Source organism: Choloepus didactylus, chromosome 27 (assembly GCF_015220235.1).
Source record: "Choloepus didactylus isolate mChoDid1 chromosome 27, mChoDid1.pri, whole genome shotgun sequence".
Classification (NCBI taxonomy): Eukaryota; Metazoa; Chordata; class Mammalia; order Pilosa; family Megalonychidae; genus Choloepus; species Choloepus didactylus.
Window position 1 is genome coordinate 7,360,261 of NC_051333.1, and position 26,975 is coordinate 7,387,235.

The following is a 26,975-nucleotide window of genomic DNA, read 5'->3' on the forward strand; positions in this document are numbered from 1 at the left end:
CTCGAGGGCACGGCTAGGGATGCTCTGCTGTGGCCATGTTAATGTGGGGCAGGCCCATCTCTTTGAGGGGCGCGACAGCGAGGTCTTGGAAAAGAACGGATAAAGGAAAAGAAGGTGAGAGGAGCCGTACACCACAAGAGGCATTGAGGGACTCGGGTTAAGGGATGAAGCCGTCCATGAATCCTGGAATGAAGGGGTCCTAGATAATTTTCTGAGTCACCGTCGAGAGAAAGCGGGCTGAGCCGCCATGTTGAAGCTGGGCAAACCGAAGCCAAGAAAGGCTGCCATACTGGATGTTTTGCCAGCCTTGGTGCTGATCGGGGGTTGGGGTGAAGGGGTCGAGAGCCCATATACAATAGGAGCAGATGAAGCCAGTCTGGCCACTATGTCTTTGACGGGCACTGTTTTCCTCCACTTCTGTGGAAGAGATTAATTATGGGTGAGGGACGTCAGTTCGCTTGCCTTCCTATACTGTGGTCCTGCGTGAGCATGTGCGGACGGACGTGTATCTCGGAGGCAAATCGAGATGGTTTAGGCATGTTTCTGCGCCAACTGAAGCCTTTCTTTCCACCATCTTTCTTATGGGCACCTTGCTGTCGGCCATTACTCACCTGTGGGTCGGACGAAGCCTCCGTGGCCGCCATCTTGGTCGCGGGCGGCGGTGATAAGGGAGGCGGAATGTGCAGAGTGGAGGAGGGCCAACCACGCGGAGGTGACGCAAGGCGCCGCCATGCCTTTTGAGGGCGGCGACGGCGCCTGGCCGGCCATGCTGGCTACGGGCACGTGAGTGGAGGCGGCGTTGTGAAGGGCGGTGTGGGATTTGACGGTCCCGAGGCTGAGGGGCGCTGGGAGGGCGAGCGGCTCGCGGGATGGCAGGGGCCTGCATACATGAGACGGCAGAGGTCGCCCAGCGCCCCTTCTCTGAGCGCTGGGAAAGGGTCTCCCGCGGGAGCCGTCGGGTCCGACCGGTGGCAAAGCCTAGACAGCCTTATCCTCCGGTCTCCAGACCCGTTAGGATCTTTACCTTGGCCGTGGGCTCTGTCCAGGGGTTTGTGTGGTACTCGGGGGCGTCTCGGGGCGACCCTCACCCGTCCAAAGGCGGGACTTCCTGTCCTGGGCCCCACCTGGGCGGGATTTCCTGTTTTCTTCCTAGAGAAGTGGGTCTTCTCTGGACCCCCGGGCGTGGTGGGGAGAAGTTTCAGAGCAGTCGAGAAGGCCCCAGGCATTCACCCCGCCCCCGGCTCTGGGTGCATCCTCGAGTTTCTCATACCATCGGGTGGGCGGGGCTTCCAGTTTGACAGATGTGGGGGGCTTCACCAGCATCCCCCATTCCTTGTGGGGCTTCTCCCCTTCACCTGTTCTGCAGTCTGTCCCCACTTCCCCTCCTGCTTACCTCTCCTCCCTCCTCACCTCATCCTAAGAGGCAGGTCTCACCTCCTCCTCTCTCTCTCATCTCTTCCTCCATGGGGGAGGGGTCCTTCCCTCATCCCTCAGCTCTTGGGGGTGGGGTACTCCCCAGCTCTTGGCTACTTTCCTGCTGCATAACAGGCTCCAGAGAGCCCCCTGGGTCTTGGCTGAGGGGTCTGTGTAAGTCTCCCTCTCCCAAGCTGTGTGACCTTGGACCAGTTGCTTCCCCACTCTGGGCCTCAGTTTCCTCCTTTGTCAGATGGGCACAACAAAAGGAGTGCATGTGAGGCCCTGGATGCCCCTAGTTCTCATGAGCTTGGGGGTCGGTGGCAGACGGCAGTTTCAGTTGCAGTTTTACCTCCCTAGCTGTGTGACTTCTGGACAGTGTCTTAAGCTCTCTGCGCCTCCATTTCCCCATCTGGAGGAGGAGACCAGAATCTTTCCTCTTAACGTAGGCAGGACAGCATCAGTGATTAAGAACAGGCTCTGGAGTGGGACTGTTGGAGTCCGAGTCCTAGCACTCCCTCTTTCCTAGTCAAGTTACCAAATGACCCTGGGCCTGGGTTTGCAAGTGTAAAATAGAGTGATAATGGTGTGAGGATGCGATGAGAGGAGGTTTATGATACACTCAATTCCCTGCCTGCCTAGCATGTGGTGAGTGCTGGATAAACCTTAGCTCCGTTGACTATCAGGAATGGTGGTGGTTGTACATGCACCACAAGTGGCTTCCAGCCCAGGCCCAGGACAGCCTGGTCCAGGGTTGTTTCCTTTGTGAGATGACAGCTGCCTGGCCGGGTCCTGTGGGAAGGTGAGCTGACAGCTGTGCAGTGTCTGCACAGAGCAGGTGTCCAGAAGACAGTGGATTCTCTGATCATGAGCTGCAAAGAGCCTGTGACCTGAGTTCAAACTCCAGACACCCTGTTTCCCTTCACTATGAACTTGGTGGGCTGTCCCTCAGCTCTGCTTGAATCCCTCCAGTGACGGGATGCCCACTACTTCCCGGAGGAGAGTCCTCAGCTTCCCAACAGCTCGACTACTCAGGTTTACAGGGAAAGAAAGTGAGGCACAGGGAGAGTGAGTGAGTGGCCCAAGATCACACAGCAGATTTGAGACAGAGGCAGGGCCGAACCCAGATCCCTTGCCCCCTGCTTTTCTTACCTCTTGAGATGCATCCAGCAGATTGTCTACTTAGGGTAGGCCTGTCCTGGGGTGCTCACTGTGTGATGGAGGAGGCAGAGAGAGGCACAGGTGTCCCAAGCTCAGTGACATGAGCAGTGACAGAGGTAGCCCAGGGCACTGTAGGGGATAGGGAAGGCATCTGATCCTTCCTGGGGCATTGTGGGAGACTTCCCAGGGAAGCTGCCAGAGTGGAGTCTGGCAGGAAGTACAAAAGCTTAAGTGGGTGGATGTCTAGATGCAGAGAGCAGCTCACACACCATGTTGTTCATTTATTCAAGCCCTGCTTCCTGGGGCTGCCAGGTGTCAGGCAGTGCTGGGGACTCAGAGCAGACTCTGACAGGCTGCCCTCGGATCCTGCCAGGGCTGGCTGGGGAGGCGGACGTGGATGCCAACAGTGACTCTCTAGAGCAGGAAGTGCTATAGTGGGGGTCACTCAGACATTGTGGGAGCTCAAAGGCAGGGCCTGACTCCAGCTGGGGATGAGGGAAGGCTTCGCAGTGTAGCTGATGGGTGGGTGGAGGTGGCACAGGAGAATGCAGGATGGTGACCCAGGTATGGGGACCAGCTTTTAGGAAGGCTCCAGAAACGTTGAAGTCGAGTTTTGACTGTGAGGCCAGGATGGGGCCAGACCACCAGGGGCCTCCCGCCAAGCTGAGGGGCTGCGACCTTGTCCTGGGGATGCTGGGGAGGGGTGGGACAGTTCTGGGTCTAGAAAGACCCCTTGGGGGCCATGTGAGGGATGGAATGGAGGCTGGGAGGCCTGGGAAGAGGCTGGGTGGAAGGTGGAGCCCGGGGCTGTCCGATGGGAATATAATGCCAGCCACCTATGCAACTGAAGTTTTCCTAGGATCCACATTAAAAAGTAAAGAGCACATTTCTGAGTCTGAAATGTTGCAGGGTCAATGACAAATGGAAAAGGAAAGTAAAAAGAAGCAGGTGAAACTATTACTATTTATTTAGCCAATATATTTAAAATGTTATTCCTACACATAACCATTATCAAAAAGATTGCAAATGAGATATTTTACGTTATTTAAAAAAAAAAGTTCCCCTAAGTTGTGAGGATCCCTGTGTATTTCACACTTAGAGCACAGCTCAATTGGGACCAGTGGCGACAGGAGGGGTGGGGGGGGCGGCTCAGAGATTCGGGGGGCAGGCGTGATGGGGCCGGGGGTCGAGGAGGGGTCCCGGGGCCTGACCCGGTGGCTGGGTGGACAGCGAGGCCGGGTGCCGGGAGCAGCAGGTCTGGGGGAAGCTGCTGAGATGAATGGAGGCGTGCAAGGGGGGGCGCACGCACGGTTCGGGAGTGGGAGTTGGGGTGCGGGCCGTCCCCGCGAGCCGAGCCTCAGCCGCCCCTGTCCTGCTCTGTCCCGCAGGGCGCGGATGGCGTCGGGGCGCCCGGAGGAGCTGTGGGAGGCCGTGGTGGGGGCCGCCGAGCGCTTCCGGGCGCGCACGGGCACCGAGCTGGTGCTGCTGACCGCCGCCCCGCCGCCGCCGCCGCGCCCGGGCCCCTGCGCCTATGCCGCCCACGGCCGCGGAGCCCTGGCCGAGGCCGCCCGCCACTGCCTCCACGACATCGCCCAGGCCCACAGGGCGGCCACCGCTGCCCGGCCCCCCGCACCCCCGCCAGCCCCGCAGCCGCCCAGCCCCGATGGCAGCCCACCCCGGCCTCCCTTGGCCCGGGAGGAAGAGGAGGAGAACGAGGAGGAGCCCACGGAGACGGAGACCTCTGGGGAGAGGCTGGGTGTCGACGACAGCGGAGGTGAGGGGCGCGGGGCGGGCAGAGCGGGCGGGTGACTTGCCTCTGAGCCCTGCTGGCTGTGGAAGAGACTGGAAGGATGGGCAGGCCTGTCCCGACTCCACTCACTGTGGGGCCTTGGGCAAGTCATTTCCCCTCTGGACCCCCAGTGTCTTTACACGAGTATTCTGGGGCCAGCTCCTTGCTGGGAGGTGCTGGGCAGCTGTTCCCTCACCTGGGGCCACTAATGCCTGTATGGCGGAAGTTACGAGTTAAAGAGGAGCAAGGAGTGCAGCTCACAACCAAGGAAGCCAGGGACGAGGGCAGACAGTGGTTTTGTGGGGGAATTTGGAGGTGAGAGGCTTCCCAGAAGCTGGGCTATAAGGCTAGGGCTTTGAAGAGTGTGTAGGAGTTTTCAAATGGCTCCCTAAATAGTTGTTATTTGTTACAATTATTACCAACGGTTGGCCTCCTCACTGTTATTGGAGAAGACTCCCATAGGGTTAAGGGTACAAACTCTGGAGCCAGGTGGCCTGGGTTCAAATCCCAGTGATGCCACTTACTGGCTATGAGACCTCAGGCGAGTGACTTGACCTCTACGTGCCTCTGGGTTCACACTGGTGAAACATGTCTTAGAAATTTTACTTTGATCCAGCCAGTTGTTTTCATCCGAGAGTGTAAAAGATAGAGACTGGGTTTATTTCTGCTGCTGACCAGGCAGATACCCCAGGGAAGGGCATTCCAGGCAGAGGGAACAGTAATCACAGAAGCCCTGAGGCTTGAAAGGGCCTTGCCAATGCAGGAAGGAGGGAGGAGTAGAGGGCACATGGGGTCTGCTGGGAGCCCACTGGAACCCGCCTTGCACACCATCCACAGGGCTGTTTGTGATGGATGAGGACACCACCCTCCAGGACCTGCCCCCCTTCTGCGAGTCAGACCCTGAGAGCACAGACGGTGAGTGTCCTAGGCTGTCCCCCCTGGCCAGGGGGCTGGAACAGGGGCAGGGCAGCGGCTGAAGTCCCCCTCTCTCCCAGACGGCAGCCTGAGTGAGGAGATCCCGGCCGGCCCCCCAGCCTACTCAGTGCCTCCAGCCTCAGCCCTGCCTGCGCAGCAGTACGCCAAGTCCCTGCCTGTTTCTGTGCCCGTCTGGGCCTTCAAGGAGAAGAGGACGGAGGCACGGTCATCAGATGAAGAGAACGGGCAGGTGAGCGGCAAACTGGGGTGAGGGGAGGGGAGGAGGGCCGCTTTCCCTAGGAAGCCCCTCGGGCTGGTGGTCATGGGAATCCACTGCACAGGGTACCACTTTCCACACAGCCTCACTAGGCAGGTTATTGGCCAGTTTTAACTACTGTAAGTTTATAATGTGTCACGATGCCTTGTAGGAACAGCTCCATTGATGGAGTACCTGCTCCACTCAGTATCTTCGCATCGCCTCCAGATGGGAAAACTGAGACTGGAGGGGTCATACCCCCACCCCCACCCAGTCCCTCCCAGGATTGTCCCCACGTTTGGTCCTCTGCTGCTCCAACAAAATCCCACGTGTAGTTCCTGGGCTGGGCCGGTCGGGGTGGGTCTTCATCTCCCATCACTGAAGCTCCCTGATGCAGAGGGTAAACCGAGGCCAGGAGGGACATGTGGCTTCCCCAAGGTCTCAGCCTGTAAGGGGCAGACCTGGGACTGGAACCCAGCTTCCTTAAGGGAAGTGGCTGCAAGCCGGGAGAGAGGCCTGAGTCTGGATCTCAGTGTTTGATCTATCAACTGACCTTCAAGATGGCCCCCATCCCCCCCATCCCCACCCCCAGTCGGTGCTGAAGACCCAGAGCAGCGCCTGGTCCAGGCAAGCTCAACCCACTGCTGCTGTGGCCTGTGCTGGGCCCCTGGGCTGGGCTTGGAAAGGGCTCAGGTCCTGCCTCAGCTGGTGGTCGCTCCTGATGTGCTGGGGGGACAGGCCCACGTCCAGCAGGCCCAGCTCAGGGTGACAGGGACTCTAAGGGAGGTGGAGGCAGCACTGGCCCTCGTGCTGGCCAGCAGGGCCCTGAGGGTGTTAGCACAGGCGGGTGAGTCCCCCTTCTGAGCAGTCACTGCTGATTCTCTTTTAGCCTCATGGGGACCCCTGGTGCCAGACCCATTTTTGAGAGCGGGAGACTGAGGCCTAGGGAGGTGAAATCTCTTGTTGGCCACTAATCATGGGCAGAGCCCTGGTGGGAAGTGAGCCAATCCCAAGCCCCAGGTCTAGAGATGAGACCCTTGGTGGTTGGCAGCCGGGCGGTTCTGCTGTGGTAGAAGCCGCTAGAACGCTGGACCTACAGACTGCCGCGGATCACTGAGGTGCAGGCCAGAAGGGGAGAAGGGCAGGGCAGGAAGGCTTCCTGGCGGAGGCGGTGCCTGCGCGGGGTGCCGGGCCTTCCCGGCAGTGGGCAGCGCTGGGGCAGAGGCGGGAGGGCAAGAAGGGGCCGGGAGTGGCGGCAACGGATGGGGGGCCTCGGGGCTGGGTGAGGCGGGCGCCGCCGTCCCAGCCGACCCGGTCCCCGTGCGGTCCCCGCAGCCTTCCTCGCCGGACCTGGACCGCATCGCGGCGAGCATGCGCGCGCTGGTGCTGCGGGAGGCCGAGGACACCCAGGTCTTCGGGGACCTGCCGCGGCCGCGGCTCAACACCAGCGACTTCCAGAAGCTGACGCGGAAATACTGAGGCCCGGGACGGAGCTGCGGGGCCCGGCGCCCGCCCCTCCCCACACTACACCCCCGCCCCGCCCCCGGGGCCCGCCAATCCCTGTCCGATCCCGGAGCCCTAGGCCTGGCGGGTCCTTGCCAATCCCCGCCCGGTGTCCGCGCTGCCCTTCTAGCCCTCGGAGGGGCGGGGCCTGTCCAGACTCCTGATTGGGTCTGACGCCCCTTTTTCTGGCCAGCGACAGACTCTTTCTGCTAAGGGATTGGTTCGCTCCCCGGTTGGGGGCGTGGCCAGTTCTGAGCACCTAAGTGGGTCAGCTCGGTCATTTTCTGCCTAGCGACAAGGGCTTTTCGCGCACGGCACTGGAAGAGCGCAGTCGAGCCCCAGGATTGGGCAGTGGCGCTCCACTTCCGCCTAGTGATTGGGCAGCGCCGTCGTTTGGAAATTCGAGCCCTTTAAAGGGCTCCATCTATCCCCCGAGAGTCCTTCCACCCTGAGTTCTCCCACTTCACGGGTTCCGGCCTGCTGAGGGCATAGCCAAACCCTGCTCTCGTGCCCTGGGTTGGCCCGCGGCCTCCAATTCACATTCTCTACACTACTGGGGGCTGGGGTGTCTTTTACCCAAGTCCTGCCAATTGGTTCCTCTGCCCCCTTTCTCATTGGCTCCATCCCTCAAAAGCCCACCAGTCGAAGCCCGTCCCTGTATCCGGGACGGTACCAGCTCCCGCTCCTCCCCCTACCCCCACAGGTGCCTTAAAGGGCCCTCGTCCACCCCAGGCGGGGGACAGGGGGCCTCCCTCTCCGGCCCTGGTGTGGGGGAGAGAGTGGGGGTGGGGATAGGGAGTTGGGGAGCTCTGAGATTAAAAGAGTTTTATCTCTGACGAATGATTATGAGGTGTGTTGTGGGTGCTCATTCAACAAAGTTTTCCGAAGCTGAAAGAGCAACATCTCACTAGTTCTCACTACAAAGCTGGGAGTTGGGATTGTGCCCATTTTACAAGAAAACCGAGATTCCCGGGGTGGGGAAGAGGATTTCAGTCCTGTGTGACCGTGGAGCCCCCGTCTTCAGGGGCATGAGTTTTGGAGCCAGAGTGCTCCTTTAAGAGTAAGTCTCCTGAACCCACATAGTCCCCAACTGAGGTAGGAGCCGCCAGGTAGGACCACAGGTTTCCTACCAAGAGACAAGGACTGGAGGTTAGAGCGCATGTGAACTCGGCCCGAAGTTGGGGCTCCACAAAGTAAACATGGAACCCCCATGTCCCATCAGACCGCCACAGGAAGGATGCAGAAATGACAACACGTAGGCCGGGCCAACTACGACCCGACGTTTTTCTAAGCTCTTTACGTGTATTTACCTCTAATCTAGTATAACCTCACGAAGTGGATTACCCCCACATTTGGATGAGAAAATTGCAGCATCGCGGTTAAGTCAGGAAAACGGTCTATGACTACGGTTGCTATCAGTTACAGGGTGTCTTCCACTGTCAATTATTTCAAATGAGAGAGAAACTCCTCCCGTTTTTAACTATCTTCCTCAAAGGGAATGTAAGCTAGTGTTCAAGGAGGTCAGAGGTTTTAAAAACTATGAGCGGAGGACACGTTCTCCCCTCCTCGCCTGAACCTCACATTGCAACAAGAGGGATGAAGGTCAGAGCTGAGAAAGGACCGTAGGAACAGGCGGTCTGGGAGGGGGCGGGGCTGCTGCGGTGGGAGGGGCCAAGTCCCCGCCCCTTTCGATAGGAAGAGTCATTTCCTTCCGCCGCAGAACAGCAAAGGTTGCCGGCCCGGCTGCCCGCCGAACGCCTTGGGCTGGAGTCCCCATGTTGGAGGTGGCTCGCGAGCCCTAGCGGCGCGCACAGGTGAGGGCTGGAGAGGGCCGAGGACGCAAGCGAGGCTCTCGGCCTTAGCCCCGGAAGCTAGACGTCCCGGCTCCCGGAGGGATGGAGCTGGGCGTCGTCACCTGGGAAACGCGCGAGCCGTTGGCGGCCGGGAGGGTGGGATTTCCGGAGCCGGTAGCAAATAGAGGGGATTCCCGGTGGCGGATCTGGGGATCGGGAACTATGGACAGGAGGCGGGACTTCCTGTGGGCTTTGCTGGGCTGCGGGAGGAAGCAAACAGAGGCGATATGGGAGGAGGGCCGGACTCAGCCCTGCCGCTCAAACCCTGTTCCCTACTTCCCCCTAGGCGCCTGCCGGAATGGCCGAGTTGGAGGCCCGGGGCCGCCTGTGGCTGGAGAGTCCACCTGGGGGGGCGCCCCCCATCTTCCTGCCATCGGGCGGGCAAGTTCTGGTCCTGGGCCGGGGACCCCTGACCCAGGTCACCGACCGGAAGTGCTCCAGAAACCAAGGTGGGCGGAGGCGGGGCCGAGCTGCAGGGGGTGTGGCCTGCCCGAGGGAGCAGGAACCCAGGGGTGGGGAAGATGAACCGAGAATGCGGTCGGGGGGACGCTGGCCTCCCAGGCAGGACCGCATGGTGCAGCCCACCCTGGAGCTGGCGGCCGCCCTCGGGGCAGCTCAGGAAGAGAGAGGTTGTTCCTGAGCTCTCACTAGCCGTGCACTTTCTGCGGGAGGTTATGGAGCTAGGGATGGAGCCAGGGACTGAGTCCCCAGTGGGCAAGGATGCTCACAGGCACGACCGTTGTTAAAGAGAGATCCGCTTCTTCGGAGAAAAGAAAAGGTTGCTTGGCAGGGATGGCTGGTAACGGCAGTCCCAGTACCTGGAGGTAGCCCACGTTTTGTCAAGGAGGCGGCCGTTTCTCTAAAGAGAAAGTACCTGCCCTTTCCCTAGGCCAGGACCAGGGCTCCGAGACAGTCCTAGGGTTTCAGTACACCTGTCAAAGTATGAGTCAATCCCTTTAGAAATAGACAGTTCTCCGGTAAGGGGGCTTGTAGCCCAATCCTGGGACCTGAAGCTGGCCACGCTCCCAGGAATGAGGGAACCCAGAACATAGGGATGAAAAGCCTAACTCCACCCCTCAACCCTCAGTGGAGCTGGTCGCAGACCCGGAGACCCGGACTGTGGCAGTGAAACAGGTACCAGGGCCTCAGCGAGGTGGGGGCAAGGCCTGGGGAGGAGCCCCAACCTCCTGGAAAAACCTAATAGGCTGGGGGAGTGTGGGATGTGGCCGGTAGAGATTCCAGAGCTGTTGCCTGTGGGTATCCATCCACTGTCATTCAAACTGGACCAAACTGGAAGGCTTGTAACCTTTTCCAAAACCCCAATTGGTGAGACAGTGAAGGGGTGGGCCTTAAGGGCCTGATTGGCAGGTGAATGCATTTGATTGGAGGAAGAAAGGCATTTGATTAGGTCATATGAATCCCAGTTCCTCCCTCTTTCTCTGCAGCTGGGAGTTAACCCCTCAACTGCCGGGACCCAGGAGCTGAAGCCGGGGTTGAAGGGCACCCTGGGAGTGGGGGACAAGCTCTATTTGGTCAACAGCCTCTACCCGCTGACTCTGCGATGGGAAGAGGCCCGTACTCAGGAATCCCAGCCAGACACCCCACCGGGTACCCCTCCGGTGGCCCCAGCCCTAGAGGATGATGCCAGGCCGCAGAAAAAGCGGATGCGGAAGTCATCCCCAGGCTGGGAGGACTTGGAGAAGCTGCTGGTGTTCACAGCACCTGGCGTGAAGGCCCAGGGCAAGGTGAGGCCAAGCTGAGGGCTGCGGGGCCTCCACTGGGACCCAACCCCAAGTTTGCTGTGTGCCCCTGGGCAAGTCACTAGACTTCTTTCAGCTTCTTCTGAGAGATAGGCCAGATGACAAATTCAGGGGAAATGATGTTTTCAGCTCCAGCCTGACCTATGGCAGCCACCCGGGAATCGTGGCAGGAGCTACTATGATGAGTCATTTTTTTAGGTCCACAGACTTGATTTCAAAGGCTGTTAGCACCATGTTCCAGCCAAGTGCACTGCTTTAGGGCTCAGGGCCCCAATTCCCTCATCTCTGAAAAGACAAATCCGTGGAAAGCACCCAAATAAAAATTGCCGTCTGTTTTTATTTCCTTGTTGTTAACCCTCTGGAGTGGAGAAAGCTGGGAAAGGTGGGTGGGCAAGCTACGAACGCCCATTTTAAAGACGAATCCCGAGGGGCCCTGGAGTAACAGGAGCCACATCAGGGCCTGTGCTCAGAGACAGCCAGGGTAGCTCCCGGCCAGCCTGTGTCTGTGCATAAGACGTTTGCCGCTCTGTGACTCGGTTTCCCCACCTGTAAAATGGACATATGTGCATCTGCCTGTGGGTGAGGATGGGAGGTGTGACCATACTGTGCTCCCTTTTCCCCGGTGACGCCAGGTGGCTGGCTTTGACCTGGACGGGACCCTCATCACCACTCGCTCTGGGAAAGTCTTTCCCACTGGCCCCAGTGACTGGAGGTGAGAGGAGGCCACAGCAGGGAGGGAATGGGGTCTGGAGCCCCCCGCTGAGCCCCAGGTCACCCTGCCACCTCCCTGCTCGCCTGCCCTAGGATCCTGTATCTCGAGATTCCACGCAAGCTCCGGGAGCTGGAGGCCGAGGGCTACAAGGTGTGTGTTACACGTGTTTATGTCTGTTTGTGTGTGTGAGCAAGTGGTGTGTATGCAGTGGCCAGGCCTTGGGGCAGGCTGGGGACCCTGGGGAGGGGAGGGGACACTGGTGACCCTATCTGCTCCCCAGCTGGTGATCTTCACCAACCAGATGGGCATTGGGCGCGGGAAGCAGTCAGCAGAAGAGTTCAAGGCCAAGGTGGAGGCTGTGGTGGAGAAGCTGGGGGTTCCCTTCCAGGTATGGCTGCAAGAGAGTGTCAGGGGCTATATGGGGGTTCAGAGATCTGGGGGAAGGAATAGAGACCCAGAGAGGATGCATAAGAGACCCCACTGGGGCAGTGGGAGGACAGAGACCCTGGGCTGAGTGTTATGCTGACAGAAACATCACCAAATTCTACAAATTCTGGGTGGCCAGGCAGCTCTCCCTGGATTGCTGAGGGTTTGGGTGGGCTCCAGGGGGCCCACAGACCCTCAAAGGCCTCTGGGTGCCTGGGGAGGGGCCATGGGGGTGTCTGAGCCCCTCCCCCCGCAGGTGCTGGTGGCCACGCACGCCGGCCTGTACCGGAAGCCCGTGACTGGCATGTGGGACCATCTGCAGGAGCAGGTGAGCTGCCCTGAGCAGGCCTGGCAGGGGCTCGCCACTCCTTCAGCAGCCCCCCTCCCTGCCCACTTCCCCCTCTCCAGGCTTTCCCTTTTCCATTTTTAGCTCTCACATCCTAGGTGCTTTTGAGGCCAAACCTCTTAAACTCTGAAAATCAGAGTGGTCCAGAGAGTAATCTGTCATTCCTTCATTTGTGTGTACATTTGTTCTGATGTTCAGCACATTCTTGAGCTGAAGATATAGGTAAACAAGACAGGCCTGCCAGCTCCTCGGTAGGGTGGCGGGTCACAGACACGTAGGCCATAGCAGAAGGAAGTGAAGCAAGGTGAAGTGGGGGTGCTGCCTCAACTCCGATGGTCAGGGATGAGCTCCTCTGAAGAGGCCATTTGAGCAAAGATCTACAGGAGGTGAGGGAGCAACTGGATGTGATCCAGGAAAGAGTGGTCCAGCAGGACGAGAGCCCGTGCAAAGGCCGGGAAGTAGGGCCCAGCCTGCGTGTTTGCGGAACAGCAAAGCCAGTGAGGCGGGCGCCCGGTGGGGGGCGGGGGAGGCCCCGGCCTCGACGGCGTTAGGTGGGAGCGTGGGCGGGGCCCGGGCAGAGGAGGGAGCTGGGCGGCTGGTGGGATCCGGCGCCCTCTGGTGGCCGCGTGGGGAACAGACTGTAGGGCACCAGGGCCGATGCCGGGAGCCCGGGTGGGAGAGCTGGGGCCAGGGCCAGGGTGGGGGCCGTGGAGGGGTGAGAGTGCTCAGAAGGTGCGGCATGATGGGTCAGAGGAGATCAGGCCCGAAGCAGTGCAAAGACCAAGGTGCGCGACCCCGGGAAGCCTTGCTGCCCTGGGGGGACACAGTTGTTGAACGGTTCTGCAAGTTCTCGTTCCTCGGTTCTGCAAGTTCTCGTTCCTCGTCCCCATGTCTCCCCAGGCCAACGAGGGCGTGCCCATCTCGATCGGGGACAGTGTCTTCGTGGGAGGTGAGGGCCGGGGGCGGGCAATGTGTGGATGGGGCTGGAGCGGGCTGGGGGGGGGGGTCCCCTGGGGCTGCTGGTGGAGCCTGGGGTGTCCCTTCGTGTTTCAGACGCAGCCGGTCGCGCAGCCAACTGGGCCCCGGGGCGCAAGAAGAAGGACTTCTCCTGCGCCGACCGCCTGGTGAGGACCCCGCCCCGTCCTCCTGCAGCGGAGCCCCTGCCCCACGCCTGACCTCTCTGCCCTTGCCCCCAGTTTGCCCTCAACCTTGGCCTGCCCTTCGCCACGCCGGAGGAATTTTTTCTTAAGTGGCCCGCAGCCAGCTTCCAGCTCCCGGCCTTTGACCCGGTGAGACCCCGCCGCGGGTGCGGGGAGGGCCCGGTGGGCGCGGGGCGGGGCCCGGGTCTCCCTCACCGCCGTCTGCCCCCCCAGAGGACCGTCTCCTCCGCGGGGCCCCTCTCCCTCCCGGAGTCCAGCCCTCTTTTGAGCTCAAATCCTGAGGTGGTCGTCGCCGTTGGATTTCCTGGGGGTGAGATGACCTGACCCCTGACCTCCGGATGCCCCTAGTCCCCCTCCGGGAAGTGGGACCCGTACTGATACTGCGCCCCCACCTCACAGCTGGGAAGTCCACCTTCCTCAAGGAGCACCTTGTGTCCGCCGGATACGTCCACGTGAACAGGGTACAGCCCCTGCTCCCTCCGATCCCCGTCCCGCTCTCTCCGGGGAACTTCTGGGTCTCCTGACCTCCTGTGTCCTGCTCTCCTGCACCCCCAGGACACGCTGGGCTCGTGGCAGCGCTGTGTGACCACGTGTGAGACAGCTCTAAGGCGGAAGAGGCCGGTGGTGATCGACAACACAAACCCGGACCCCCAGAGCCGGGCCAGGTACAGGGGTCCCCGGGAGGCCTCCAGCAGGACGGGGTCCTGTGTCTCCTTACCGGACAGCACCTTCCTGGCCCCAAACAGGTACATTAAGTGTGCCCAAGACGCAGGCGTCCCCTGCCGCTGTTTCCTCTTCACCGCTACCCTGGAGCAGGCGCGTCACAACAACCGGGTGAGCCCGCGCGCCGCCCCCGCCCCGGCCAGGCCAGGCCCCGCCACGCCCCTCCTGCTCCCCGCCACGCCCCAGCCACGCCCCCTGCTCCCGGCCACGCCCCTCACACCCCGCCACGCCCTCCCCGTCCTCCGCCCCAGCCCAGCCGCCTCGGCCCCGCCCCCCGCCCCAGCCCGCGGGCCCGGCTGACCTTGGCCTCCGCCCCCAGTTCCGGGAGATGACGGGGTCCGCGCACGTACCTGTGTCCGACGTGGTCATGTACGGCTACAGGTGCGAGGGGACGGGCCGGGCCGGCCGGGGGTGGGCGCGCAGGGCGGGCCGGGGCTCGCTCGCCCTCACCGTCCCCACCGGCCGCAGGAAGCAGTTCGAGGCGCCGACGCCGGCGGAAGGCTTCTCGGAGATCCTGGAGATCCCGTTCCGGCCGCACCTGGAGCCGCAGCTCGAGAGGCTCTACCGGCAGTTCTCGGAGGGCTGAGCCGCCGCCGGTCCCCGGTCCCCGCGCCCGCCCCCCTCCGCAGTAAAGGCTGTTTTCCTTCACGCGTCGCCAGCATTTTGTTGGGGAAAGGAGGCCAGTCTAGCCGAGGTCCAAGAGGGGCTGCAGTGGCCACCAGCACAGTCGCAGGAAGCCCGTGGGGCCTGGGAGAGGCGCTGCTTGGGGTGCCAGGACCCCTTGGCAGAGCACTCCGGCCATTCCGTTTCCTTTAAGTGGGGACCAAGGTGGGCACCTCCAAGGCTGGAAACGTGGAAAGGGAGCCAGACTCACCACCGTATGGGGGTCCTTGGCCCACAGAGTCCTCTGTCACTTCCATCAAGGCCCCTCAGCCCCTAACACCAGCTCCCCAATAAACCGAGCCCAGAATGGGCCACAAGAACCAAGCCCCTGGCAGAGATCAGTGGAGTCGCTCTTATCTGTTCCTTACTCAGGCTACAAAGCCGCTCTGCCCACTCCTCCACCCCCATCCTGTGCCGTGACCTGGCAGGACCTGTGTCCCGATAGGCCTCTGCCAGGGCCTCCCCCTGTGCTGCCTGAGCACACAGACCGTCTCAGGGCCGCTGTCTGCCCCTGCCAGCCTCAGGGCCTCTCAGGGCATCCCCAGGGCAGGGCCCCACACCGGGCAGCAGCAGCTCTGAGCCACACGTGCTGCTGCCCCCACCCCATGCGCAGAGCCTGGCTCTGTCACAGTGGACTTGAACCCGGGAAGGTTCAAGCTGGTGCCGGGGGCCAGAAAATCCCACTCCATGCTGTCCCCCTCTTCTGCTTACTACTAAGGCCAAATATTCACAGAGCCCAACAAGTGGCTGCCGGAGCACAGAGGAGGCAAATAGGAGAGCCGGGGCTGTGGTTAGGCCCGTTCTGAGCCAGACACAGAAAGGCCCTCTAAGAGGCCCCCAACCCCACCACCCCTGGCCCGGGCTGTCATTCACTCATTCGCAAGGCAGGGAGTCCCTAGCTCCGTGTTGAGCCCCAGGTTCCCTACCAGCCCAGGTGACCAAGCCCTCACCATGAGACATGTTGCTGCAACAGCCTGAAAATCGTCCACAAATGACCCCATGTTGCTAGGGGTGGCTCCACCCCAAGACCCCCACTTCACAGTCTTGAGCAAAGCATAGCCCCTGGACTAAACGAAATGAAAATTCCCAGGCCCCAGTGGCCCACCTGACCCCAGGACAGGCCCAGCATCCAGCCTACAGGCCAGGACCCACCTCCACCCTGGCCACAGGCTCCAGCCACACAGAGGGGTTCCCTGGACCTGGGGAGGTGCCCAGTGTCCGTGCAGCAAACAGAGGGAGCAGGTGAGCTTTTAAGAGGCTTTATTGGGGTGGGGTACAGGGGTGGGGACGATCCTTGGAGGCACCTCAGGACGCTGTCCTCCATCTCGCCGGGCAGTTGCAGCCCCCAGGGGCCACACTCAGAGGCATCTGACCTGGGAGGTGGGGCAGACAGCGGGGGGGGGGGGGGGGGGCTGGGCCACAGCTCCCAGCAGCCCCTGGGTCCCTGCACACCAGGGCCCACCTGCACATATCCCATGAGCCTTTGGGGTCCCAGGGAACCATGGGAGGTGGTTTCTCCTGTTGGGCCTAGAAAGCGCCCGTCCCACTGCCCCGGCTCCTCCCTGCAGGGCAGGGATTTCCCAGGATGCAGCTCCCACCTCACTCCTGTCCCAAGGCTGGCGAACCCACCTCTTCCCAAACCCCAGCCAGCCCCAGGACCGGCCTGCACTGACGCAGTCACCACTCACCAGTCTCACTGGGGGCCTCGTCGGTGACTCGTGGGGGGCCCCGCCCAGGGGACCACTACCCCCCCATCTGCGGGGAGGAAGCGCAGTTTCAGGAGGGAGGAGGGTGGGCTGGGGCAGGGGTGCCGGAGGCCACACAGGCCTGGGGGCCCCCGCTGCCCTCACCCCTCGCTGCTGCTGCTCCTGCTCCAGGTTCCGCTGCAGGACCTGCTGCTGGTTGGCGATGACGCGGCGGATGCCGTTGACGAAGTTGCTCTGGTCGTGCGGGATGAGGCCGATGAAGATCTTCTTCTCCGAGGAGTACAGGAGCATGAGCACGCGCACCTCGCACGAGGCCTTGTAGGAGAAGTGCACGCAGCCGGCCTGGTGGGCACACAAACAGCATCACACGGGCTCGGCGTGGCCACCCCCGCCTGGCCAGCACCCCTTGTGGCTGGAGCTCCGGAGCACGGGAGCCAGGCGTGTTGACGCCTCTGCCCTCCTCCACCTGCTGGGGCAGGCGGTCACCGTCCCCATCCTGCAGACCAGGCCGAGGCTGAGAGGTGACCGCCAAGGTCCACCGAGGGGGCTGGAGCCACATTGTCACCACCGAGATGGCACCCCCAGTGCTGGAGGTGAAGGCAGTTAAGCCCCTGAAGTGGCACCTTGCACCCAGACAATCGGCCCTCAACGTGGGGATGTCCAGGCACTGACGCAAGGGACACGGCCCCGTGGTGATCCCTGCCACCCCCTTCTACAGGAAAGAAAGCTGAGGCTCTTGAGGACCAAGACAAGGGGGCAAGGCTGCCGGGGAGCACAGGGGGACTCCTGCCAGCAGCAGCGCCGAGGGCACCAGCACTTCGGCCCAGTGCTCGCCTGTCCCTGACGGACCCCCCTGGGTCCCCTGCTCTCCTGAAGATGCACCACCACCATCCCCATCTCACATGTGGGGAACCGAGGGGGGTGCCCAGGGGAGCGGGAGGGCCCTAGAGCAGAGGGGCCGTGCCGGGCCTGTGCGCACGCGGATGCGGGGATTGGGGAGTGGCAGGTCCCTGGGACCAGGGGCTTTAGCAGCTCCTGGGGACACCGCACCTGCCGTGCCCACCTGCGCTGACAGCTGATGGCCTCGACATGTGACCCGGGAGGAGGGGGTGCACCGCACTGTGCGGGGGGCAGGCCCCCACCGCTCCAGCCCCGGGGGTGGGGACCACGCAGGAGCCTTTACGGGTTTCCCCAAGGGAATTTTGTTTTTTTAAACTTGTAATGTTATTTTAACCATTAAGATATTTACTATTTTAATGTAAAAGAAACACACGTCCAGCCCTTCAACTGCACAACTTGGTGTCAGTCCCTGGGGTTGACAGTCTTGTGGGGCCAGATGCTGTCATGGGTTTGCCTTTTTTCACCTTAAACTGACGATTTTTGTTAGAAAAGGTTTGTACTTAACTAGGCTGTGATTTAGTTGGTTTGGGTTTCATTTAAGCAACCTCCCAGTTAATTAAAGAGCATATGGACAGAAAACAGTTTAAAAAGTGCACTTAAAAATAAGAATTTACCTTTCATTTTTACTGAAGGAGCACTTAAGGTAAAAAGATAAGTTTACAATGTAAAAATTAACTAATACATTACCAAGCCTGGGAGCTCACACTGGTGTAGGTGGACATGAGACTAGAGCTCCCTTCTCAGTTACAGAAAATTTATGGCCTCTTGATTTAGAGTAACTTTGTTATATTTTATTTTTACATTAAACAATGCTTCATAAACATGAATGTTTTATAAAGTGAAGCATCTTCATTTATGAGTGGCTTAAGATTAAAGAAAGGTATTTACATTATTAGAAACTTAGCTGTGAATGCTTGTAAAACTTTATTAATATTTTTAGTAATTAAGCTATGATTTTTGTAAGAGCAATGTAATACACTTTTACTTGTATAAAAATTAGAAGAGATTACTATCATTTGTTTTGAGCTGGTTAATACAGTTTTTTTACTTTATTTTATGATTAGTTTAGCCATTATATCATATTGATAAACATCAATTTCTTCAGGACTGTATTTAACTTTGCTATATTAGATTTCCCCATCATTAATGTAACAGCTGTAGTCCGTTCTGTTTTTACAGAGAACTGGGTAATTACGTGTTATTTATATTTAAGGTTGAAAGGACCTTTTTGTTTTCTTGAAAATATTTACAGTTGTTCTTAACCATTTAGCTTCTCCTTTAGTATAATTACATAGAACCTGAAGTTAAGAAACGTTTCTCACAGTCATTATAGTAAAGCCTTTTCACTTTCTATCATTTGGAAATTGTACTTGAGTGTTTTTATGTACAAGTTTTGTTAAATATGTTTTTCTGTTAGAATAGCTAGTTTTTTATTATCAGAACAGAAAACGTCAGGTGGTCTGCGAGCAGCACCGAGAGGAGCGAGCGTCCTCATCGTCAGATTCCGCCGCAGACGCCATCCCGCGACACCGCCAAGGGGGGCACCTGCACCAGGCGCAGTCTCGGCAGCACCCGAGCCCGGACCGCCTCACCTCCCGGCTGGAGAAACTGAGGCCCAGGGAGAGGAAGGACTTGGCCCAGCCCCGCCGACAGGACACGCCCCGGGCGCTGGAAAGGCCCCGGGAGCCACAGGGGCTCCCCCAGCCCACGGCCACCGCGGTGCGACGGCAGCAGCTGGCCCAGGGCGCGGAGGCACCGCAGCCGCCAGCAGGGTCCAGGCCCGCGACCCTCAGCGCTCCCAGGCTGGCTGGGGAAACTCACTCGCGTCCGCTCGGCTGGTTTCTAAAAGCACGTGCCCGCCTCGCCTCTGGCTTTACTTTCGAGCCGCTTCCAGCGGGGCCTCTCCCTCTGGCTGCCAGCACCCCGCGGCCGCGCCCGGGTGCCCCTCACCCCCACGCCCACTCACAAAGCCGTTGTCCATGACCCGGCACAGGCTCTTGAGCGTCTCCAGGTCCTTGGTGAAGTGAAACTGCACCAGGCGCGAGTTCCGGAACAGCGGCACCAGGGTGGTCTGCGGGGGGCCGGGAGGGCGCCGTGCTCCCGTGAGGCCCCACCAGCCCCCCCTTGCCCACCCCGGCTCCTCCCCGTCCCAGGGCCCCGGGGGCTGCCCCCAGCGCTGGGCAGACGCCCCCCACCCTGCTCGCCCGTCAGCTTTGCCCGTGTCCCCGGATCAAGCCAGGAAGCCCCGTGCCGTCCCCTGCACTCCGCAAGAGCCGGGGTCCCAGCGCCCAGCCCCCCGCAGGCTCCACCGCCCAGGTGACCCTCAAGTCCCCGCGCCTGTCCTCGCCAGCTGCCACGCAGGGCCAGGCCGTCTCCACCTCCCGCCTGAAAGGACTCCACCGACCCCCGGCCACCCCACTGCGCCCCTCACACATGGCAGCCGGTCCCAGGGCTGAGGGCCTCTGCCCAGCCTCAAACCCCGGAGGGTGCCTGTGGATCCCAGGGTGGACCCCGGGCTCACCGTGCCCGCCAGCCACAGGGCCCTGGTGCCTGCTGGGCCCCGTCCTCTCAGCTGGCCGCTCAGAGCTGCCCCCCAGGAGGCACCCCCCCCCCCCGGCTCTCACAGGCCCCTCGGGGCGCCGAGCCCGGGCCTCCACCTCCCGCTCACCAGCAGCTGCTGTGGGATGAGCTGCATGTACAGCTTCCTGGGCCACTGCTCGGTCCTCCTAATGGGGACGAGGACCCGGGTCAGAGCGGCCCCTGGCCGACGGCCCGCCTCCGCCCCAGCCGACACTCACAGAATCTCGCCTTGGTTGACGTAGACGTGCGATGGCAGCCACCTCTTGGACCGACTGTTGGGCTCTGGCCTGGGCTTTGAGGCACCGAAGAGGGAGACATCAGGCCTGTGGGAGCCCACAAGGCAGCAAGGGCACAGGGGACGGGGCCCCCCAGCCACCCAGCCTCACCTCCTGCCACTCCATGACGCCACTCCACGCCAAGAACTTGTTGTTGACGATCTGCACAGGGCCTGAGTGAACGCCACCGGGGCCCACCGCCTGTGGGGGCACAGATACGGTGGCTGGCACAGCGGGAGGGGCCGGCCCCAGGAGATTCCCAGAGGTGGCTCGGGGACACGCAGTGCTGCCCTAGCCCTGTCTCCCAGCCCGTCTCAGCCGGCACCGTCCCCGTGACCTCTCCAGCCTCCTGTCCGTCCCCTCCACTCCGTCCCCAGCCCCAGTGGGGTCCCCAGGGCTGAACTCTCAGGACCCCCCTCTTGTGGCTGGGCAGCCACCTGGCCACCGTGCAGACTGGGCCCCGGTGAGAGCAGCATCCTGACCACGGGGACGGTGGACCCAGGCCTGGGGCCGAACCCGGCATCTCCACAGCCTCTTGCCAGTGGGCCCCGGCAAACGCCCAGCCAGCCAGCCCTCAGCCCTGCACACGGGCCTTCCCCGGCACCAGGAGCCGCTCACCCCAAAGCCCCACGAATGGCACTCCCTCAACGTGCAGTGGACGGGCCCCTGGCTCCTCGGGCTCCCCGCTCCCCCTGCACCAGGGGCGGCCAGAGCACAGGTGTGCTTCCACCGGGGGCCCCTCTGGCTGGGGACGCAGGTGTCCCACCTGCTTGCGGGTGGTGATGACCTGGCGGATGGCGTTGACAAAGCCGCTCTGGTCATAGGGGATGAGGCCCATGAAGATCTTCTTCTTGGACGAGTACAGGAGCATGAGCACGCGCACCTCGCAGGGGGAGATGTGGGGAAAGAGCATGCAGCCCGCCTGGGCGGGGCACCGGGTCAGGACCCGCAGGCCACCACCAGCGCCCAGCGCCCCTTCTCCACTCCCAACAAGAGCCCAAGGGGGGACAGCCGGATGTCCTCGAAGGACCACGGGCCCCGGTCAGGGCCAGGCGGGGGAACCCGGCGTGTATTACTCGTAGACCCCCCGATGAATTCGTGGATCCAGTGGGCCCGGGACCCGCTAAACATATGGGACAACGGGGGGCTCTGTCTCCAGCCCACGTTTCCCTCCTGTTGCCCAGCCCTGCCCCACAGAGCTGGGGCCATGCCTGTCAGGTGCAGCCACATCTGCTTCCCGAGTGGACTGTCCAGGCCGGAGGAGGCAGTGGCCTAGGGGTTCAGAGCACGAACCTCAGGCCAGACCATCTGGGTTCAAATCCCAGCTCTGCTACTTCCGAGCTGAGAGACCTGAAGCAAGTCGCCACCCATCCCTGGCCTCAGTTTCCCCACCTGTAAAACATGCTAACAGTGCACACGGTAAGCCCCACACATTCATTAAATGAAACGCTGATGTCTCTGTGGTGGGACGCAGGGCAGCTGTGCTTGCAGACCTTCTCCCAGGAGCCCACACTCCCCACCATGGGCCGTGCTCTGCCCCTGCCACCTGCCTTCTCCTGGCCCTTAGGGACCCTTTCCCTCCACTCTCTCAGGCCACAGGCTATGTCTGTCCAGAGCCACCAAGCCCCGTGACGTGGCTGGGTGACGAGGTGAGCCCTGGGAGGGCACTGCCAGGCACACGCCCCCTGGCGCTGGCTGAACACAGGAACCACTGGTCCGGCAAGAAGCCTCCGCCGGCAGCAGCCCCAGGGGTCCTGAGGGCACCGAGCAGCCCCTGGAGGCAGCAGCAAGGGGGATGCAGCCTGGCCCAGAGAGGAGCACGGGCCCCTGGGGGTCCCCAGGGAGCAGGACCACTCAGCCCACCTGACACCCCCAGCAGCCCCCCTTTCCTCAGCCACACCCCTTCTTGAGGGGCAGCTGCTCAGTGCACATCCTGGGAAAACCAGGACCCAGAGGAGACACTGTGGCCCAAGGTGAGATTCCAAAGACACACCCCAAACCCTCCAACCCCCAAACGCCCGTGTGCGCCAGCCCATGCCACGCCGCCCACTGGCCCCGGTCTGTCGGGCTCACGCCGGCCACCCCCTCTGCCACTTGCTGTCCCCGTCCACTCGGCATCCCTGATGCCCAGCCTGGCCTGAGGGGAAATTCCTTCACTCTTGACTCCTTTGGGATCATAACTCAGAGGGGGACTCCAAGAGCCTGAGAGGGAACAAACCCCCCTGTGAGGGTTCTCCAGGCAGAGCCCTGCCCCCCGCTGCACCATCACACGCCCAAGCGTGGCTGGGGGCCTCTGTCCCGCTCCCAGGTTCCTGCATTGGTCCCCCACAGCCCGTCCACCCCCTGCTCCCCCAAACTCACGAAGCCGTTGCCCATGACGCGGCAGAGGCCCTTGAGGGAGTCGCAGTCTCTGTTGGTGAAGTGGAACTGCGCCAGCTGGGAGTTGCGGAACAGGGGGCCCAGTGTGGTCTGGGGACACCAAGGGAGCCAGGTCACTGCGGGGCGGGGGTCTCTGGGGGGCGGGCTGGGGTATAGGGCAGGGTCTCACCAGCAGCTGCTGTGGGATCAGCTGCATGATCAGCTTCTGCGGCCATTGGTCGGTCTCCCTGCGGGCAGGAGGGGGTCAGGGGGCGCTGCCCAGCCCGCCCACCCCCCGCCCCCGGCACTCACAGGTTCTCGCCCTGGTTCACGTAGGCCTGGCAGGGCAGGACCCGCTTCAGCTTCGCGCTCGAGTCAGAGTAGGGTCTGCGCTTCTGTGGCAGGGACAGGGGCGTCGTCAGGCAGCCGTGTGCCCAGGCCTGCCCCCCACCCCGCAGGGACCGACCCTGATGCTCACCTCCTGCCACTCAAGGACGCCGCTCCAGGCCAGCAGCTTGTTGCTGAGCCGGTGCTCGCCCACAGCCAGGCCCCCGAGTGAGAGCCCAGGTGAGGAGGGCCCGATGGGGCCCAGGGCACCGAAGACCCGGGCGCCTTCCTGCAGCAGAGGCAGGGACTGAGGCAGGGACCAAGGCGGGGGGCGCCCCAGCACTCACACCCAACCCCTGCTCAGTGACTCCGGAGCCAAGCCCGAGCCCATCGTCCCAGCGATCAAGGCCCCATGACTGACACCCACATCCTCCCGCTGCCCCCCAGGACGTCTCCCTCTCTGAGCCTGCCAGTGAAAGGCCCTGAATCTGTCAGCCTGTCCCCTCCCATGCTCAAAGCCCTTCCAAGGCTCCCCATCGCCCTCAAGAGGAAGCCCACACTGGGCCCTCTGGCACCCCCCAACCTCTCCAGGAGAGTTGCCCGCGCTGCCCTGTGTGGCCCACGTTGCAGCGGTATCAGGTTCACCCAGGGAAGCTGGGAAGACCCACAGGAAACACAAGGAGGAACAGAGCTGCCCAGGATGTGTGGCCACACCCGGAGGAGGTCTCATATGGAAAGCCTAGAGAGTATGTGAAAAACCCCCACAGCACAGTCCAACAAGAATGCCCAAGAAAGCTGCAGATGCTACACGCCGGCACCCTCCCAGGCAGCTTTTTTAAACCAGGCTTCACAAACAGCCTGGCAGCAGGAAAACCATGAAAATGGTGGTAGGTGGTACCACTGGGTTGGAGGGAGGGGGGTATAGAAGGCTTATGACTTCTCATCTTAATACTATTAGGTATTTCCCAAACTTTCTATAAAAGCATACAGTCTTTTCTCCCAAAAATAATGACAGGCATGAAAAGTTTTATCCCATGGGGGTTAAAAAAAAAAATCTGAACAAACATGGGTTCCCTGGGGACAGGTGATTCTGGGATCTGTGCAAGATTAGAAAGAAAATCACAGACCATCCTGGTGTAAGGTGTGGACGCGTATTTTAACGCCAACATATCTCTGAGATGGAGAAGGGGAGGGTGAGGCCCACCTGGGTAGGGGTGCACTTGAGAGAGTATTTAAAGCACACACTTGGAAGAGCCTTGGAGACAGAGTGTACTTATGACATCCAGGATCACAGGTCTGTGGTGTGTGTGAATGCAGCACATCAGGACCACTTGTGCATTTGGGTGCATTATCTGGTGACACACTGACCCGTGTTTACTGGATGCAGAGATGTGTTTCAGGTGTGGGCAAGTGCAGTTATGGGCCCAGCGTAAGCTCCTGGGGTCGTGTTTAGGGAGGGCAGCTTTGCCACTTAGGACTTAAAGAATTATCTCCATATTGGGTTAAGTATGTGGAAAGACCCAGGGCACTGCCTAAGGCTCAATGTACCTGGCCAGTGGGAGGCACAGGTCCATTTGGGAGGACCACGTGCATGGACTGGACTGAGGTGCCAACACCAAAGGAAATCTCACATCTGGGCAAGTACCGGCAAAATCTGCCTGTGCCACGGACAGCTGGAGTGTTGTTTACTGCACAAGGAAGTTCATTTGGTATCTGAGGGAGATCTGACACCCGGGGAAACACGTTTAATAACCCAGGAAACGCTTTTGCACAACTAAGGAAAGAGGGAAAGGGGTACCTCTCAGGACGCAGTCAGGGTTTGGGTGAATATGTTTAGAGCCGAACCTTAAGTGTAGCTGCCTCAACTCTGGGCAACGCGGGTCGTGAGCGCAGGAGGGCGAGCCGGAAGAAAAGCTCGCGTTTGGGCAAGTGTGTGCGCGGTTCAGCTGTGCGTGCAACGTCAGAACGCGCAGTTTTATGCTCCAGGAGTGCCTTTTTAAGATTTGTGAAAAGTCTGCGCGTTTTAGGTCTGGGGAGGCGAGCGCACAGCATCCTGCAAAGCTGCGTTGGCGCTTAAGGTCTGGACTCATTGCAACCGGTAAGGGCATCCCCATCTGGACGAGCGCGCAAAATTCTGGGCGCACGCGCCCCGGGAAGAGTGCGGGCCGAGGGGCGGACGCCGTGGGCAACTTCGGGGTGACCGTGTGCAGGGCGCGGGAGCCGCTCGCCGCCGCCCCCCTGCCCTCGCCCCCATTTCCAGGTTTCCTGGCCCGAGAGACACCAACTTTCCAATAGGGAAAACAAGTGCGCGCAGCCCGCCAGCCCCCGGTCCTCCCAGCCCGCCTGCAACTCGGGCCGCGGAGTCAGCAGTAATTTGAGCCCTCCCCGCCCCCGTACCGCGCACCCGCCCACCCCCGGCCCAGCGCGTAACAAAGGGGAGAGCCCGGCGCGTACCACGCGGGGGCTCCACGGGGGAACCCGGCCCGGGCGAGACCACCCTTTGGGGCACCGGAGACGCCAAAGGGGAGGGGTCCGCGGACAAAGGCGTGAGTGCGTGGGAGGGGCTGATGGGGGCGGGGCCGTGGAAGACTCTGGAAAGCGGGCGGGGGGCTTACCATGGGCGGGGCCGAGCGGGCCCGGATCCGCGGCGGCTGCGGGCCCCGGGGGCTGGCGGGCCAGGAGCGTGAGCGAACAGCGCGGGCCACGGCGGGCCGCGGGGGGCGGCCACGACCCCCGAGGGGGCCCCCAACGCCGGAGCGGTGCGGAGCGCGGCGCGGACGGACCATGGCGGGCGTGGGCCGAGCGGGCGAGGGTCTGCCGCAGGCCGCACGGGGGTTTGCGGGCTCCACCGACTGAGGGGCTTGGGCGCGCGTCTTCGGGGGAGACGGGCTGGGCCGTACCAAGTGCGGGGGGCGCGCCGCCAAGAGGGTCGCCGCGGCCAAACCACTGCGGCGAGCGGGGGAGCCCAGTACCAACAGCGCCCGGGAGGGGGCGTGGCCGGGCTGTACCAAAGGTGGGCTAGGGGAGCTGAGAAAACACGGCCATCGGGAGATGCCATGAGCCGCCCAGGCAGAGGGGTAGAAAGAGGAGGACGTGCGAAAAACCACTTATAGGGGGGCGTGGCTGGGAGGAAAGGCCATACCAAAGGGAGGGGGGACGGGTGAGGACGATACCAAATTGGTTCCGTGGTGGGGGTCAGGACGCTGGGAAACCTCACTGAAAACCACGAACCTGCGGAGCCGCGGGGACTACACCAAAAGACCTCAGAAAAGGGAAGAGGATGGAATAATGGGCCGGGGCGAGGGATCCCGCGAAAGGACCTGGGGGATGCGGTTTTTACTACACACAGGGTGGGCTGTGACGTGGCTTTGGGTAGGGGACCACAATTCCCAGATCCCCCCGCGCGGGCTGGGCGTGCCCAGGAGGCCCCACCATTCACTGCCGCGTACTCATTGGCTCCCGCGTGATAGGCCCCGCCCACCACCCTCGGCATCTGCTCTAGGTTCTTGCTGGGCCATTCATTGATGCATTCATCAGCTAATATTAAATGACACGAATATTCATTTACTAGTAGTGCGACTTTAGGCAAGTTGTGTAAGATGTTTTGCCTCAGTTTCTTTGTCTTTTAAATGTGGATAATAGCTAACCTTAGTGTGGTTTTGAGTTAAGGGAATCAAGTAAGTTAATTGATATAAAGGCTCAGCCCAAACGATCCATGTTAGCCTTTTTAAAAAACTCATTATTAGCACTCTGGTTCTGTACAGGGCAATGAGTAGTCTAGGTCCCTTAGAGAACCCATGGTCCACTGGGGAAAATAAATTACAGATCTTGCTGCGTGTGAAAGGATGGAGAGATGATGACTGCCAGGAAGGAGGTAAATTTAGCAAGGGAAGTCAGGGAAGTGATTTTTAGCAGTTACCAATCCAGAGATGTTGGAAGAGTATGTGCTAAGATGAGGGAACAGCAAGGGCACAAATACTGAGACCAGAGGGGAAGGAAGGGAGCCCACCATGGCTGCACAGGAGAGAGGGTGGAGGAGAGGGCTCAGGACCAGGGCCGAGTGGAATTTGGATTTTAGTCTCACTTTGCTGGGAAATGTCACAGGATAATATCTCTACTGAGGAATCTGATAATGAGGACACTGACTCC

General features: G+C 61.0%; 3 protein-coding genes across 8 annotated transcripts; 2 read left to right on the forward strand and 1 right to left on the reverse strand.

The window, feature by feature from the left end:
* The first annotated feature begins 3 nt into the window (after positions 1-3).
* AKT1S1 (AKT1 substrate 1) lies at positions 4-7,881 on the forward strand. 2 transcript variants are annotated; one of them, XM_037820579.1, is made up of 6 exons: positions 9-114; positions 629-783; positions 3,963-4,348; positions 5,201-5,278; positions 5,359-5,528; positions 6,870-7,881. In XM_037820579.1, exons 2-6 carry the CDS (start codon positions 731-733, stop codon positions 7,011-7,013), a joined length of 831 nt encoding a protein of 276 aa, XP_037676507.1. In that variant the 5' UTR covers positions 9-114; positions 629-730; the 3' UTR covers positions 7,014-7,881. The 2 variants fall into 2 exon arrangements, with proteins under 2 accessions (XP_037676505.1, XP_037676507.1); XM_037820577.1 differs by having other exon boundaries at positions 4-783.
* Positions 7,882-8,709: 828 nt separating this feature from the next.
* LOC119521900 (polynucleotide kinase 3'-phosphatase) lies at positions 8,710-15,936 on the forward strand. 4 transcript variants are annotated; one of them, XM_037820569.1, is made up of 17 exons: positions 8,710-8,851; positions 9,177-9,339; positions 9,978-10,024; positions 10,336-10,635; positions 11,283-11,362; positions 11,455-11,512; positions 11,643-11,750; positions 12,045-12,116; positions 13,035-13,083; positions 13,188-13,258; positions 13,331-13,423; positions 13,508-13,604; positions 13,694-13,755; positions 13,850-13,959; positions 14,041-14,128; positions 14,337-14,398; positions 14,486-14,665. In XM_037820569.1, exons 2-17 carry the CDS (start codon positions 9,189-9,191, stop codon positions 14,601-14,603), a joined length of 1,566 nt encoding a protein of 521 aa, XP_037676497.1. In that variant the 5' UTR covers positions 8,710-8,851; positions 9,177-9,188; the 3' UTR covers positions 14,604-14,665. The 4 variants fall into 4 exon arrangements, with proteins under 4 accessions (XP_037676497.1, XP_037676496.1, XP_037676495.1 ...); XM_037820568.1 differs by lacking the exon at positions 14,337-14,398 and having other exon boundaries at positions 11,664-11,750; positions 14,486-15,936; XM_037820567.1 differs by lacking the exon at positions 14,337-14,398 and having other exon boundaries at positions 14,486-15,935.
* Positions 15,924-25,893, reverse strand: PTOV1 (PTOV1 extended AT-hook containing adaptor protein). 2 transcript variants are annotated; one of them, XM_037820573.1, is made up of 13 exons: positions 25,442-25,893; positions 22,978-23,115; positions 22,812-22,894; positions 22,690-22,747; positions 22,503-22,610; positions 20,908-21,063; positions 20,253-20,342; positions 20,085-20,153; positions 19,955-20,012; positions 19,253-19,357; positions 16,531-16,728; positions 16,369-16,435; positions 15,924-16,053 (listed from the first exon to the last, which is right to left on the reverse strand). In XM_037820573.1, the coding sequence occupies exons 1-12, from the start codon at positions 25,610-25,612 to the stop codon at positions 16,374-16,376; spliced, it is 1,296 nt and encodes a 431-aa protein (XP_037676501.1). In that variant the 5' UTR covers positions 25,613-25,893; the 3' UTR covers positions 15,924-16,053; positions 16,369-16,373. The 2 variants fall into 2 exon arrangements, with proteins under 2 accessions (XP_037676501.1, XP_037676502.1); XM_037820574.1 differs by having other exon boundaries at positions 20,085-20,158; positions 25,442-25,890.
* Between the last annotated feature and the right edge of the window lie 1,082 nt (positions 25,894-26,975).